This window comes from Ciona robusta, chromosome 10 (assembly GCF_009617815.1).
Source record: "Ciona robusta chromosome 10, ASM961781v2".
In the NCBI taxonomy this organism is placed as follows: domain Eukaryota; kingdom Metazoa; phylum Chordata; class Ascidiacea; order Phlebobranchia; family Cionidae; genus Ciona; species Ciona robusta.
In genome coordinates this window covers 4,177,818-4,193,601 of record NC_143244.1, presented here as the reverse complement: position 1 = coordinate 4,193,601, position 15,784 = coordinate 4,177,818, and the positions used below count along the sequence as shown (strand labels likewise).

The window sequence follows — 15,784 nt, the reverse complement described above, 5'->3', positions numbered from 1 at the left end:
AGAACATACCATTAGGTAACATATACTTGGCAACTCGAACTTTTGTAATCAATTTTGAATACTTTTTTTGAGTAGCGTCTTGTAACGACTGTCGTTTTGTTGATATCCTTTTCTTCGCCGCTTTAACTAGCTTGAGATTGTTTTTTAGAAAAGAAGTTATGTAGTAGGGTGGAGAAAGATGGGACACTTTTCATTTTATTTTCCCGTCCAATTTGGTAGTAAACAAATAACGTTCAAAGAATTATAAAACCGTATATCCTCACGATTCCTATAAACCGTTGTTAACTGTTTGAAACACGATCAGGATATTTGGACACCATGTGCTAAAGGTATCCCATCTTCCCCATCCTACTGTACTAGCAATTCTACATACAAAAATACTATATATATATATATATAAAAAAAAAATTTGCATTAATTTTGAACTGCCTCATATGTTTACTAATGACTAAATAAAAACAACATATATATACGTGTTTAATCTTCCCCACTATACATTTTAAATGGGCAGTCTCATTGCAAAGTCGGTTACTAGCCCTAAACATAACTGCAAGAACTGTATGGTATTAAAATGCTATTCTGACTAAAGGTAAATACTTTACCTGCTTTATTTCTTGTTTAAAACTTTCTCACAATTGAAGAAATGCGGAACTCCTACGAGTTTTGTAATTTTTGTCTATAAAATATTAACATTTGGTCACGACGTTACCCAGTGATAGGAAAATGTATAAAAACAATGTACCATCATAATACAGGTAGCTCACCAAGCGTGCTGGTCAACGGTTGATCTTGAAATAGGTTGAATCACAATTTAAAGTATAGTAGGTAGGGGGAAGATGGGACATCTTTAGTACATAATATCGAAATATCCTGATCGTGTTTTAAACAATTAACGACGGTATATGGGAGTCGTGAGGATACGGTTTTGTAATTCTTTGATTGTTCTTTGTTTACTGCCAAATAGAGCGAGAAAATCGAATGAAAAGGCGTCACATCTTCCCCCACCCTACTATATGTTAAAATGCCGTAAACATGTAGTTTGCTACAATAGCCAATGGGAAATTTGGAGTAGATTGAGTAGCCTATAGGATACACTTTTTTGTGAAGCTGAATGCAGCAATTTACATTAACACCAATGCATTGCAACTTGGTATTGAAGTTTCTCAGAAGAAATAAACAATATTTTCTTTGTAAGCAACCGCATGCTAGTTATAAAACCGCAAACGTCGTAAGAGATTTTTGCATTGATAGAGACAAGGAGACAGCTTGACCAACACATTCACATAAAACTCTCCACGTAAAACACTCACGCGATGTAATACTGAGTTCGTTCGGCCGTTACATTTGTAAGGTCGTCAAATACATTCTTATGATGTACCGTCAACCCGCGCAAATAAACGCTAACTATTGCACTACTCGGATTTGAATGAGTAAAAAACAGAAACTATTTTGATGACAGTTGTTCAGATAAGTTGGCAAGGTCCTGAAATTTAGAAACCAATTGTCAAGAAAGTTATATTTTTTTAACTAAATGAATAAAGGTAACTTGTTTGGTTCTCGCCTGGCCGGAAAACGACAGTTGTTATAACCACGGGTGTTCTCTTTTATACACCTTGTGCTAGTTACCATGTATGTTACTTTGTGGATGATTGTTTTATGGAAGGACATTTTATTTTGTTTTGTGGCTGATAATTTGGACAACCCAATGGTGACCACTGAGTACAAGTTCTTTTAAGTGTCTTGCCCAAGGACACATAAAGTTACAATGCAATCGCCTAAACCACTGAGCCATGGCGCCAGTCCCACAACCAATTAATGCAAAAAAATAAAAATACTTTATTTTTTATCTTAATACATTGAATTCACCGTACTTGTTTAAGAGCCATGTTCTTCGTCATTTCTTCTTCCAACATCCTTGTGAGTTTCCGATTCAGCTCCCGGATGTTGGTGACATCTGCCTCCTCCTGCCCAGTGATGATGCTCCGAACTCGATTCCCAAAAGTCCGAGAGGCGAGCTCTTCATTGGAGGACCTCATTTTGTGAACATCTGCCAAAAATTTGAACATCATGGAAAAGTAAAACCAAGACATAGTATTAAAGTATTTCCAAGTAAACCCAGATTTACAGAAAAGTTAAATCAAGTTATTTTACATTCGTCACAACTTACAGTCCAGTTCTAATAATAGGAATAAGGTTGGTACTATGTCAATATATAGTATTAAAATTACAACGGTGCAGATTAATGCATGAACATACAACTGCAACATATGCTGTTACTTTAGAGCAGTGATTTCCTAATTTTTTTAAGAGCGCTTTCTGGACAACAAACAGAATATCAAATCCCCTTTCGCCAAATAAAAGTAAAAGTTGTAAAACCAAGTCATTTTTCATTGATCACAACTTATAGAAGTTCAACTTTAACAAGAGCGATGAAGTTGGTAAAATGTCATCAGCCTCTTGCAACGCAGAGCAAAAATACCCCCCCCCCACACACTTTTTTTAGTCAGCCCCCATTTAAAGGGGAAAAACCACCCCCCACCCTTTTTTTAGTCAGCAAAATACCGCCCCCCACTTTTTAAGGCCCGAAAATGCTGGCCACCACTTTGAAAACCACAGACTAATATTAAAATTTAATACCTGCTCTTGTGTGATGAACATATTGTTGGAGGAGTTTTGTCTTCTCGACCAACTCATCCGCCATCGCTCCCGCACTCTCCTCTAGGTGCCGGACTTTTTCCTCTAGATTCCATTTCTCCTGTTGCACAGATGTGAGACGAGAAAGAAGATCTCGGCTCTCTGCTTTGCTGACGGTTGCCGTGGCAACAGGGGTGGAAGAAAGGTTGCTGGTACCAGCCTATTCGGAAATTTTATTTTATTTGTAAGTGAAAAATTTTGTTTTTGGTGTTTGTAATGTTCGGCTCGAAGCACCGTTGATTAGCTTGCCTTTAATCCAAAGGTAATGGGTTCAAGGCTCTTCGCTGCTACCATTGTGGACCTACGTGTCCTTGGGTAAGGCACTTAACAGTAATTGCTCCAACCCAGTGGTCACTAACAGGTTGTCCCAATTATCAACCCCCCCAAATTAAAAAAAATTAAAAATCTCCTAAAAAATAATTACCCACAAAAGTAACATTCTTAATAAATTTCAAAAACTTCTTTAATCTATTTATATTGTTGTTTGAAATACTTTTTTTAAAACCCGATAAACACGGACTTGAAATTATTACCTGCGAACTGGTGTCAGGGTTTTGCTTGTTGGAAATAAAATCCCTAAAACTAAAAGAAGAAACTGAACTTCCATCTCCGGTTGTTGTTTTATCATTAAGGTCAACAACTTGAAGCAGTTCGTCTAAATCTGTGGAAGGCAATTGTTATTGTAGGTTTTGAATAAATGTAATTACTCTATCCTCGCGGCGGGAAAAAGACAGCTGTTATAACATGGGTGTATATACACCTTGTGCCAGCTTACGAGTTACCAAGTATGTTACTTCGTTAGTGATTATTTTTCTGTGTTTTTTTCTTTTTTTTTATGTGTGGCTGATAATTTGGACAACCCATCAGTGACCACTGGATTGAAGCAATTGCCAGAGTTTAACATTCAATCATACTTGAATTGCTGGATGAAATTTCTTTCATTTTTTCTTGAAGTTTTTCACTTCGTTTCTTCTCCATGACAAGCTGTTTCTTTAAGTCCTTTAACTGAAAACAAAATACCTAGTTCGGTCTGTGCATCTTTGTATGGACAAGAACCTAAATCAATACTTCTGTTGCCTGTTTTGCCAATATATTGCAGTGCCTGGGCAGCATTATGTTTTTCATTCTTTACGGGTGAGGTCCTTGTCAAGGACCTGGGATTTAGGCCATCACATTTGGCCCATTACCCCAAAACCCGGAAAGCCCATTTAAGTCCTTTGTGCGACCAGTGTTGCGACAGTAAGGTTTAATTATAATTTTAACAGGTATATAGAACCTTGTGAAAAAAAGAGGGTATAACTGGCACTAATTACAACACAGTACAAACTGTGTTGAAAAGTTTCAGTTTCAATATTTATGGCAATGTAATTTGGCTTTTAATGAATGCTGTCTTTCCATTGTGTCTTATAAATACATTTTTTTAAAGTTTTTGCGGGTCAGGTTATTTTAAGGGTGTTCCACAGTAATGTTAAATTTCAAAATTTTGGTTTGAAGTCAGTTCTCAATATGTCTAACCAAGTTTGTTATATTTTAAATGGGGTTTATTAAATTTTTTTTAAACTAAAATTTTGTGTTTTAGACTTAATTTATAAAACCAGAGAAAAATGAAAACAAGACTGATCCAATCTAACAAAATATTCCACTTACAGCCTGATGTCCTTTCTTTTCAATGAGTTTTTGTTTACTAACTTCATCAAGAACATCTTGTTTCATTCTCTCGATCGTTGCATCTCTTGTAGTTGTCTCGTTTATAGCGAGAGCAACTTGTCTCTCTGCTTCTTCTACTTCTTTCTCTTTGGAGGAAAACTGAGCTCGAAGTTTCTGAAGAATAAAAAAAAAATTTTTTTTCAATGACAAAGTAAAGTAAAAAAATGGCGAAAACAGGTAACGTTTTTTAAGGTTGTGTTTAAAATATTTAAAAACTACCAATTCACCAAAACAACCAGACACTACCAGCTAATGACACATTCAACACAAAAAAGACAAAAAAAGAAATTAACCAAAAAGTAAGCATACAAATAAAACCAACCATCATAAAAAAAACAACCAGAAAACCAATATAACCACCAAAAATTATCAATTAATAAAAAAAACAATGCAACTATCATGAAATCATAAAAAAACGACCAAAAACACAATATAATCACAAAAAATCAGCAACCAACAAAAAACAACCAACCTCCATTTCCTTCTCATGTTCTGACTTTGCATCTTCCAACTGCTGCAGATGATCTTCCTCCTTCTCAGCAGCCATCTTCTCCGCGTCTTTGAGAGCTCGTTCAAACCAACCACTCGAGTTTTCAAGCGAGGACAAAGTTGATTGCTGGTCTCGTATCTGCTGCTGTAAAGTGTCCAGTTCTCTGGTTTTTACCTGGAAAAATATGAATGTATTTAAATATCAAGAAAATGGTCCTCAATTTTTTTGGTATAAGTTGACCAGAGTAGAATGGCAAAATGTATTCTGTTCCATATGGGTGAGGTCCCACGATGTGGCACGGCATGGGTCCTAGAATTTAGGCCAGGATTGGCCGATCACCCTAGCACCCAGGCCTGCCGTTAATGGATGAGAGATCTTTCCTTGACAGCTCCGCCAAGGGTTAAAAAAAATGTTTAAAAAAATGTAAGTCTAACCCAGAGGCATTGGGTTCAACGTACATGGTAACTCAAAAGCTGACATGGGGTGTATGAACACCCCTGTTATATCAACTGTTGTTTCCCGGCCACGCGAGGATGAAAAGTAAGTTACATAAATGACAGTTACAATGTATCATGTCAAATCTATAAAAAAAAAGAATTAAAAAAAACATACCCTGTCTTGATGATTCATTCTTATCAGTTCCTGTTCCTGTCTTTTACAAGTTTCTTCCAATATCTTGACTTTTGATTCGTAATTTTCAATTGATTTAGCACTTGATGTCTCATGCTCCAGTAACAAGGCGTTGATTCTCTCAGTAAACTTAGCATTGTTTTCTTGTGATTCTACAGCTTGTTGGTCCATCACTTTTTTCCGTTTTTCCGCAAGCTGGATTAAATAGTTGGTTAATTGTTTAGGTGATTGGTAAAGTTTTTATGTAGTTTGTGTAAATTTGTAATCTCTTTTTAGCTTCAAATGGTAATCATGGTAAAATGTAACATACATACATATTCCAACGAATAAGTATAGATATTATAAATATGATTTTCCTTATTAGGCGTTTTAAACATTTGTGTTAGATATGATGCAAACAAACAAGAGTATTACTATAACTGTATCAACAAATACTTAACTAATTTTTCTTAAATTGAACTAAACATAAACCTTTGCTTTTAATATTAAGTTTTTATGATAAATAACATATAGTAGTGTTGGGAAAATGGGACACCTTTAGCACCTAATATCCAAGTGATCGTGTTTTAAACAATTAACAACGGTCTATGGGAATCGTGGGGATGGATACGATTTAATAATTTTTTGAGTGTTCTTTGTTTACTACCAAATGGGATAGGGAAAATAGAATGAAAAGGTGTCCTATCGTTTCCCAACGCGCTATATAAACAATTTTCATAAAAAAAGGTTAAAAACAGTTACAAAATTTTACTTCATTAGCGAGTTTCAACTCATGTCGAAGGTCTTCACTTTCCTTCTCAACTTGATTCACTCTCTCCAGGAGTGATGCACTCGCTCTCACGTTCTCCTCAAATTTCGTCACCGCATCATCACGATCCATCTTCGATCTCTCCAAACCGGATCGGAGCGAGATGACCTCTGCTTCCAAGGACTTGATCTGGGAGGAGGATTCGGATTTCTTCTGTTCATCATTATTTAGGTGCTGAAATATTTTTAATATATATATTTAATTTTTTAAAAGTTTAGTTAAGTTTAATGGTAAATCTAAAAAGTCATTTCAAAACTACAAAAAAATAACAGATTATCAAAGAAAAATACAAAACAAAGTAAAAAATTTTAAATTTTACATAAAAGAACAAACAAAAAGAAAAAATGGAACAGTGCCAAAAAAGTGCAAACACTTTACTAAAAAAATACTACACCAATAAAAGTTCTAAACCCTTTAAAATTTAGGACATACTAAACGTTATATTAGTGAAATAAATTAGACCCCAATAACTTCAACTTGTCCACTACTAATACCTATTTATAATATTTTTTATCTAGGATTATATATATATTCAAAACTATTCCGGTACCTGTTGAAAATTTTCAAGGATTTTTATTTTTTTTTTAATTTCTTCATCTTTGATTTAAAATATATCCCAAACTAACCTCTTGAAGATTATAAAGTTTTTCCATTTTTAATAATTTTTTTAATTTGTCATCTTGGATTAGAAAATATATTTGAAACTATCCTCTGTTGAAAATTCCCAAGTTTTTCTTTAATTTAATTTTTTTTTAATTTGTCATCTAGGATTAGAAAATATATCCTAAACCTATTCCTTACCTGTTGAAGATTCCCGAGCTGCTCCTCCAACTTCCTCTTTTCCTCCATTTCTCTTCTCATTTCCTCCTCATGCAGCTTCACTTTTGCTTGTAAACTTTGCATGGATGCTTGCATTCCATCCAACATGTTATGGGAGTTTTGTAAAGCCTGAAGGGTAGGGGTTGATTTACTTTTATATTTTACATAATATACCATAACTAGTTGACCACCATACATAATTTTAATGTATCTCCCAAAAAATAATCACCCACAAAATAACATACATGGTAATTCATAAGCTGGCACAGAGTGTATGAAACAAAACACCCGTGTTTAACAGCTGTTGTTTTCCAGTCACGCAATAATAAAGCAAGTTAGATTTATTTATTCACATTCTCTTCGAAAACGATAGAGAAGATCATGTTATTTAAAATACAAAGAGAAGGGAATCAACAGCAAAACAACAGTTGATAAAACACGCTATGAATAAAAAGTGGGAAAAAAAGTTTTAACATTTGTCCTATTATTTTCTACTAAGGCATGTATTAGAAAGTACATAACATGTAAATCAATTACTTTTCCAAGTGAGGTAACTTCTGATGTTAATTTTTCTTTCTCTTGTTGCAAAGTTTGCTTTTCACTTTCATGTTGTTGTGTTGTTTCACCCAACTTTTCTCTAAAAAATTAAAACAAAGAAAAAATTGCATTTAAAAAACTAAAGCTGCAAAAGCTAAGCTGTGTTGATTTGAGCCTAATTTAAGACAGAGAAGAAATATTGAAAACAAATTGATGAGACCATGTTATAACTACAACGGTTTTACTATTTATACCATATTGGGTCTATCTGCTTGATTTCCAAAGTCCTATATATTTTAAAGCAATTTTTTTTTTTAAAATACAAATATAAATTTTCTAAAAATTGAATATATTTTTTTTAAATCTGAAATTTATCCAAAAATGAGCAGAAATATATATTTTTACACAAAAATCAAATTTTTCTAACGTACTGGTGAAGAGTCCTAAGTTGCTCCATTTCTTCCTGCAGATTCACAAATGCAGTTTGTTTTCGTTCAAACTTTTCCCTCAAAGATTCAACTTCCTCGGTAAAAGCTCTCTGTTCCCTCGTGTGACGAGCAACCTCGGAATCGAGATCGTTTTGAAGAAGAAGTTTCTCTTCTCGCTCCGTCGCAAACTGGACCTCAATGTCTGGTAAAAAAGTGAATATATATATATATATATATATATATATATAGTAGGGTGGGGGAAGACGGGACATCTTTAGCACCTAATATCCAAATATCCTGATCGTGTTTTAAACAATTAACAACGGTCTATGGAAGTCAAAAGGATACGATTTTACAATTCTTTGAATGATTTTTGTTTACTAATAAATGGGACAAGGAAATATAATAAAAAGGTGTCCAATCTTCCCCCAAACTACTATATATATATATATATATATATATTAATTACTTAAACTTAAAAATTATTGATCTATGAACCAGTTTGCTTTATAAACCTCATGCCCTTACGAGTTATCACATATGTAGCTTGATATGTGTTTATTTTTAAGGGGATTTTTTAATGTATGGATCGCAATTTGGACAACTTATTAGTGACCACTGGGTAGGACCAATTTTCATTAAGTGTCTTGCTCAAGGACACATACGCCCACAAAGGACGCGGGAACGAGAGCCAGTAACCTTTAGGTTAGAAGCAGGCAAGCTAACCACTGGTTAAAAACGACAGCCTTGCGCTGACCCACTGTAATATTGGGCGTTACATTTATAATACAAAAGCAGTTGAGAACAAATTTAGAATTATTAATGAAAATAAAATATACCACATTGTTATAATTTATGCTTTAACAAATTGATAAAATCTTTAAAGGAATATATTTTAATAGGAAGTAGCAAGACAAAGTAATAAACAAAGTAGAAATGTGGACAGACAACACTTTTTTTAAAGGTTTGAAACAAGGTTTAACAAATAACAAAAAACGTTGCAGTTTTTATGTAAATATAATAGAATAATTTTGAAGATAACTCTTTATTTTTAGGTTTGAATGAAAATAAAACAGTTGCTTGTTCGAAAAAAACATAGTTACATTATCATTTATTATCATTTTACCTATGTGTGGCGGCGACCATACATATAAACCAATCAATGATGAAATGTTTACCAAGCAACCAGCCACAAACTCATATCAGGGAAACAGTCAAAAATGAGGGTGGCTTAGATTGAACCAAAAATTTATAAATATAAAGGCTTTGAGTGTTGTTAACCCCCAAAAATGCTATGATTATAGCACGGACACATTAGTCCAGGAAATAAATTTGTCAGTCTGGTTGAAAAAAAATTGTTTATAAAAGGTAAACAATTTTACACAGTTAAAAAGTTAATAAATTGGTATACATATGGTTTTGAATACCACTGGTTTTTAACCAAATGTAAAGCTGATTTTAACTCATGTTCAGTCCTATTAACAAAATAATAGAGTGTACCTCATAATACATAATTAATGATGTTATTTAAAAGTTTAATATTTTAGTGTTATCTCATTAAACCACCAATATAAAATGTAACAGTGTTTATAATTTGTGAAGCCGAGTTTTTACATGCTAGTTAGATAGCGCATTTTTCTGTAAAGATGCTACCCTACTGTATCTGAGTCCTACGCCAGCGTAACTATAAATTAGACCAGAAATGACTCATTAAAAGACTCCCACGAATGGCTGGCACTGTTGCAGGCACATTCGGATGTTTAAAAAGGTACTTTATATTAATTTACATTTTAACCCCTATTTTTCCAACCCACATAACCAACCTTGTAATTCGTTAAGTTTTTGTTGCAGGCGTTGGCATTGCGCCTCCGAGTGGAGCAATCGTTCATCAGTGATGTTGGAAGGACTTGATGTAATCGACGTTGCGATGCTTGTCTCATCTTCAACAGGACTTTCAATAGTCTGAAGAGAAAAACTTAAATTTACTAAAGTAAAAAAAAAACTTAAAAAAAGAAAAACCTAAATTTACTAAAGTGAAAAAAAACTTAAAAAAAGAAAAACTTTATTAACTGGTATTGGTAAAATATATATGTCGTAGGGTGGGGAAAGATGGGACATGTTTAAATGTTTTTATTCTCTTTTCTCGGCTCATTTGGTACTAAACAAAGAATATTTACAGAATTATATAACCGTACAGTCCTACGACTAACAGTTCTTATAAAATACAATTCATAAACAAAGAAAAAGCAAAAATTCCTCGAATTGTATGTAAATGTCAAAGAAACCCAAATTATTCCATTGAAACAAAATACACAGTAACGTAATGTTTCCACTACAGTAAATTTCAGAGCCTACATTTCTCACCATTTCATTTCCATCTACTTCTGCAGTAACATTTTCCATGGAAATATTATCTTCCACTTCATGATGATCATGAGTTCCATGATCTGCTTCATGTGAATCAGTTTGCTCACCATTTTTCATATGATGATTTTGTGAGGCTTGCTTAGCAGAGAAAGAATCAATTGTCTGTTGCAATTCTTCTTTGTGTTTGATCTGCATATCTGGGGTAAAAAGGCGAATGATTCAGCCTGATTGTGTCTCACATTTGGCATACAAAAGGTTGTTTATAATTGTAATAATTTAAAAGTTCCCATAATTTTTTTGAGCCACAAGTTAAGTTTCTGGAAAATGCATTATGCCTGGTAGCAAAAGCACGTGAAAATAGAGGTATTACAGGCAATTGCAACCCTAAAACTTCATCTGAAAATTTGTGGCAGGTAAGTGTAAACGGCTAAAATTGTCAAATGTCATGAACTTATGCCTACTTATGTACAGTGACTTTAATGTGCTGTGGAATTTAGCTACAGACACTGTGAAAAGCCTTGTGCCACAACTTTACTCATGTGCGAAAACCAAATTGGATAAACCTTATCCAGGACTTAAATACACTACATACTTTTCTATAGTAGAGTTATGTACAAAACTATCACAGTAACTTTTTAAATAGTCATATAATTATATATTTATACATCATATCCTTTAAAAATTCTGAATTGCCAATAGATTGTATAAAAATTTAAGATAAATTATAAAACTACCACAGTAACTTATTAAATAGTTGTATATGCTATATATATATATATATAACATAAGTTGTTTCAAAGATCTAAGTTGTCAATAGATATATATTCAAATTCGGATTTGAGATAAATTATATTAAAGCCGGTCAATAAAATTGAATCGGGCCAGAGCTCAGGAAATGGCTAGCTTCGCAAGATAGTTGAAAAGCCTCAGTAATGTTGACACAAAGTGCAAGGAAAATCAATACTTTACAACTGAGCATCGGTTAAATGTTAAACCACTTGTTAAATACAACCTCTAACTAAACCAAACAGTAGTAAATCATAGGGCTAGAAATGATTTAAAATCTTTGGTCTATTTATAAATATACATATATAATTCAAAATTGCCCAACAAGTTTATTGTGAATTAGCTCTTTTAATATAAGATAATGATTATACAAAAGCTGCATTTCCAATTTTCATATTCCTAATCTCTTATGGCCGCTATTTTAATTTCCTTTTAATAAAATGATTAAATGAATGGTTATAAAGAGAGTTATTGGATTGGAAAGAGAAGCGGAAACAACAATACTACTGATACTAAATATTAATAATATGTAAAATTGGTTTGAAAAAATGTTAATAATAATAGTAACTTTATTTGTATCTTCGATTACGTTGGCGAAGATTTAGAAATTTTTTAATTGAAATGACAGAATATAGCGACAAAACAGCAGTTGTTAAAACATGCTTACAGTTAAAAACATATTTACATTTAATTGGAAGAAAATAAGCGTGGTCGTTACACCTACAGACAAACAAGTCATTTATGTTTAAATATTACCAAGTTAGATAGCTTGCTAAACTATAAGTTTTGGTTGAATGAATAAAAGTAATTTATCCTTGTGGCAGGTGCACTGTTTTATAAACCATGTTGGATGCTAACTAGTTACATTGTATGTAACTTTGTGGGTTATGTTTTATAGTTAAATTTCTAATAAAAACAAGTATTTAAAACTACATTTGACAAAAATGTTAATTTCCTTGGACAAGGTAAGTAAAAAACATAAACAAAAGCTTAAGTTGATAAAATAGACACATTATTAATTACTTAAACATTAAATTGATTGATTTTTATTACGCAACAGTAATTAGACTTACTTTCAACTGTTCTTTTCAACGCTGTATTTTGCGCTTGTACTCTTCGTAATTCAGAATCAGTAGCAGCATCACTGCCATGACCGTCCGTGTTCAAACTTTTGTTGTCTTTCTCAAGTTTTTCAACATGAGCAGAAAGCTAGAGTTAGAAAAGCAATACAAATAAATTACTTAGTTACTTCCACTTAAAAAATCATTGTGCTTGTGAAGAATCCTTCCCCTACGTTATCTGACCACTAAGCCCCTAACCAATAACCCCTAACTACCAACCTCTAACACTTTTCACCAGCCTAAATGTAACGTATCTGAAAATTTTTCAATAGCGCCAAAATCATATACATAGCCTATACAATATGTTTATATAGGTTAAAGTTACATCAGTAATTTTGTACTGGTGTTCTCGATTTTTCCATGGAACACCAAAGTGTTACCAGGTTAACACATAAGAGTACAGTTTTAAAAAAATGATCATGTTCTAGCAGTAGCAGAACACTAAAAATATTTTGGTGTTCTGTGATATTTCTTACACACAAAAAATTGTGGGCTAAAAAAGGCAGAGAGCCAATAACTTTTTGGTAATAACTAATAGTAATAAATAACTAATTACAGAAACAAACACAGCAAAACTTTAACCCACCCGTGCCAGTTCCTGCATAAGAGTTTGGTTTTGTAATGCAAACTCTTGCTCTGTTGTTTGTAGTAATGCTTCATATTCTTGTGCTTGTTTACTTTTGTTTAAAGTTGACAGCGCCCTGTATCATAAAATATGATTGAAATATAAAAAAAGGGAAATTATATAAAATGTTACATGACTTTAAGCCTAGCCAAACATTTACAATCAAATTTGTATCCTGTATTTATACATGATCAAATACATTCGTATAAAAATATATCATATGTGCCGAACGGAAAGAGTTTTTCCAAAGAAAATTCATGCAGATTGCGTGACGCAATAAGACGTTAATGATTTTGAATCTGGTATGCTGTATCGGTTGACCATTCACAAACAAAATATTGGAATTATACTCAATATTTTTAATGGAAATTATTGTGGTGTAAATTAAACTAAAAAACATTTAATTTACATTGTACCTATTTTTTCCCTATTTAAAAACAAATATAGGATACATTGTTTGTGTATATATATTAGGGATGTGCTGAAGTTGAAAAAGCTCGGGTTCGCCGAGCGCCGAGCTTCAACGAAAAGCTCGGCACGAGCCCGAGCCCGAGCACCTATGACGTCATCAAGGAGAAAGGCGTACGAGAATGCGTTCCTATTCAGCCGAAAAGCGCCGCTAATCAAAATAATACAGAACACGTGGTTTGCGGTTAAAGACGCGTCTCGCTTTTCATAATTCCTACTGTTGCAAAATGTAAAATTCATACAAAAAATATTTAATTAAAAAAATATTTATAACTGTTACAGCCAGTGGCACAACTAGCAAGTTTCTACGCATGTTCATCTTGGATAATGTAACGATTATTTACGTCAGAATAAACCTTTACGATCGTTACATCACAAACGAGATTGTTGGAAAACAATCGTGTTTTATTCGCTTCCATACGATCTGTAGTTTGTGTATAATTTTTGTTTCTGATGATTAGTTTAATGCAGGTAAATCGCGATTATGTGAATTTTAATTGGTGCAAATATAAAAGCGAGGAGCGACGCTATCAGTAAATTGGAACCAACATAAATTGTAATATGATATTACAAAGTATCGTCCCGGTCGAGCTTGGACAGAAGCCAAAAAACATCGTTTGATGGCGCCGCACGAGAACCAGAGTTTCATTACGTCATTTTTCACTTACTGGCTTAGGGGTTGCAAAACCGTGGTTGCAGCAATTTATATTATTTCATTATAAAAAAGTTTAAGAGTTTTTGGCTTTTTATTTAAAATGTGATACGAAAACATTGGGCGCTCGTGTAATTCGACACCTGCTCTAATTCGATACGGGCAAATTCGCTGACGTTGCGATTCGTTACTTGCGAGAGAGCAAATTCACAACGAACGAAAAATAATTAAAGAGAAAGCTACGTTGACTAGTCTCGTTATCTTTTAGTAGCTTCACTTTTTTCATTTTTAATATTTTTCGCTCTCGCGTGCAACATTATAGCATAAGGCTCGGCGCTCGGCCCAGTTTTCAGCCGAGCGCCGAGCGTCAAAAAAGGAGACGCTCGGGCACGAGCTTTTGAGTTCGGGCTCGGCTCGGCACATCCCTAATATATATATATATAAATAGGCTACTCACTTTTTTAGTTTTATTTGCTTATTTAATTCTTTATCTAATCTTGTCTCTTTGTCAGTGAGATCTTTTAGACGCATTGCTTGCTTTTTATTTTCATCTTTTAGTTTGTAATTTTCTGTTCGCATCTCAAGGATTTGAATCTGCATTAAAATTTTAAATATTTGTATAAATATATTCCTAAAAGTTTAGATTGTATATATAAGTTTTATTTAGCAAGCAGAAAGTAACCACAGTTGAGGGCTTGAGGCTATGGTCAAGTAAAATAACTGCTATAAACATTAAACTTGTCTATGCTGTTTTCATCTCAGTTTTCCATTACCGCATATTGCATTTCTTTATGCAGCGATGGAAGACATAATTTTAGTAAAAAAGATTTTCCGGAGAAAAAAAAGAAAAAACGATAATAACAACGTAGATAAGTATAGTAACAACCAAATAAAACTATTATAATCACTTTAAATGAATATTTGAAAGGGGAACAGAATATATTGGAAAGATATTGTGAAATTAAGCCAAATAATTATAAACCTTTTTGCTTACAGAAAATGCACACAACACTAGGTATAGAGAAATGCACACTTGATAAAATCCTGTAAACAAGTTCAGGGTAAACTTTGAAAAAAAAATTAAATGGAAAACCAACCTGCATTCTATGAAACTCTTCTTCCGACAACGATTGCGCCATCTTGAAATTGGGTCAGCTGTATTCTGTTTATATCGATACAGTATTTATACAACGACCGTAAATCCACACACAGAAAGTCAAATAACAACAAGTACAAACAACAGGCAATTTAAGAACACAAATTTGAAGCTTTATTTCATCTTTTTGATAAACTATGAGTTTCTCCTGGTAAAAAAAAATTAAGCTGGTTTAAAATTCAAAACCTAATTAATTAAACATAATTTCAATTACTTCTCTTTTTGTTTCTTTAATTAATTTGAACTTACTTAACATTCGCCTTTCAAAAGGGGAACCACCTAGAATAATCAATCAACTGTATCGAGAAACTCGTCATACGATAAAGATAGCAGAAACTGTTTTTCAATAAATTTTATGTTTTTAGGTCTTGTATAGCCCTTTCGCAATTTATATTTGTGCTTGAACAAACTACTTATGAAATAAAGTTCCAGTCATTTTACGAATTATAATTTTTCTTTTCAAAACTGAGTTCGTTTATAAAAACTTAAAAATTAA

At 33.0% G+C, this 15,784-nt stretch overlaps 1 protein-coding gene across 1 annotated transcript; it reads right to left on the bottom strand.

The window, feature by feature from the left end:
* Nucleotides 1–652: 652 nt before the first annotated feature.
* On the bottom strand, nucleotides 653–15,468 carry LOC149729696 (GRIP1-associated protein 1-like). Its single transcript, XM_089886412.1, has 18 exons — nucleotides 15,230–15,468; nucleotides 14,590–14,726; nucleotides 12,974–13,088; nucleotides 12,340–12,475; nucleotides 10,478–10,677; nucleotides 9,937–10,075; nucleotides 8,117–8,315; nucleotides 7,686–7,785; nucleotides 7,131–7,277; nucleotides 6,273–6,503; nucleotides 5,504–5,716; nucleotides 4,874–5,065; nucleotides 4,342–4,515; nucleotides 3,609–3,699; nucleotides 3,228–3,355; nucleotides 2,638–2,854; nucleotides 1,872–2,047; nucleotides 653–1,483 (listed from the first exon to the last, which is right to left on the bottom strand). Exons 1-18 carry the CDS (start codon nucleotides 15,269–15,271, stop codon nucleotides 1,445–1,447), a joined length of 2,676 nt encoding a protein of 891 aa, XP_089742538.1. The 5' UTR covers nucleotides 15,272–15,468; the 3' UTR covers nucleotides 653–1,444.
* Nucleotides 15,469–15,784: the final 316 nt, after the last annotated feature.

Bases quoted from the DNA above. Each gene is read 5' to 3' on its own strand.
- LOC149729696 (XM_089886412.1), bottom strand. From the start codon at position 15,271: ATGGCGCAATCGTTGTCGGAAGAAGAGTTTCATAGAATGCAG. The intron at 14,727-15,229 runs GTTGGTTTTCCA...ATTTTAATGCAG, and splicing joins AAGAGTTTCATAGAATGCAG to ATTCAAATCCTTGAGATGCG. The intron at 8,316-9,936 runs GTTGGTTATGTG...CTTTTTTACCAG, and splicing joins AAAACTTAACGAATTACAAG to ACATTGAGGTCCAGTTTGCG.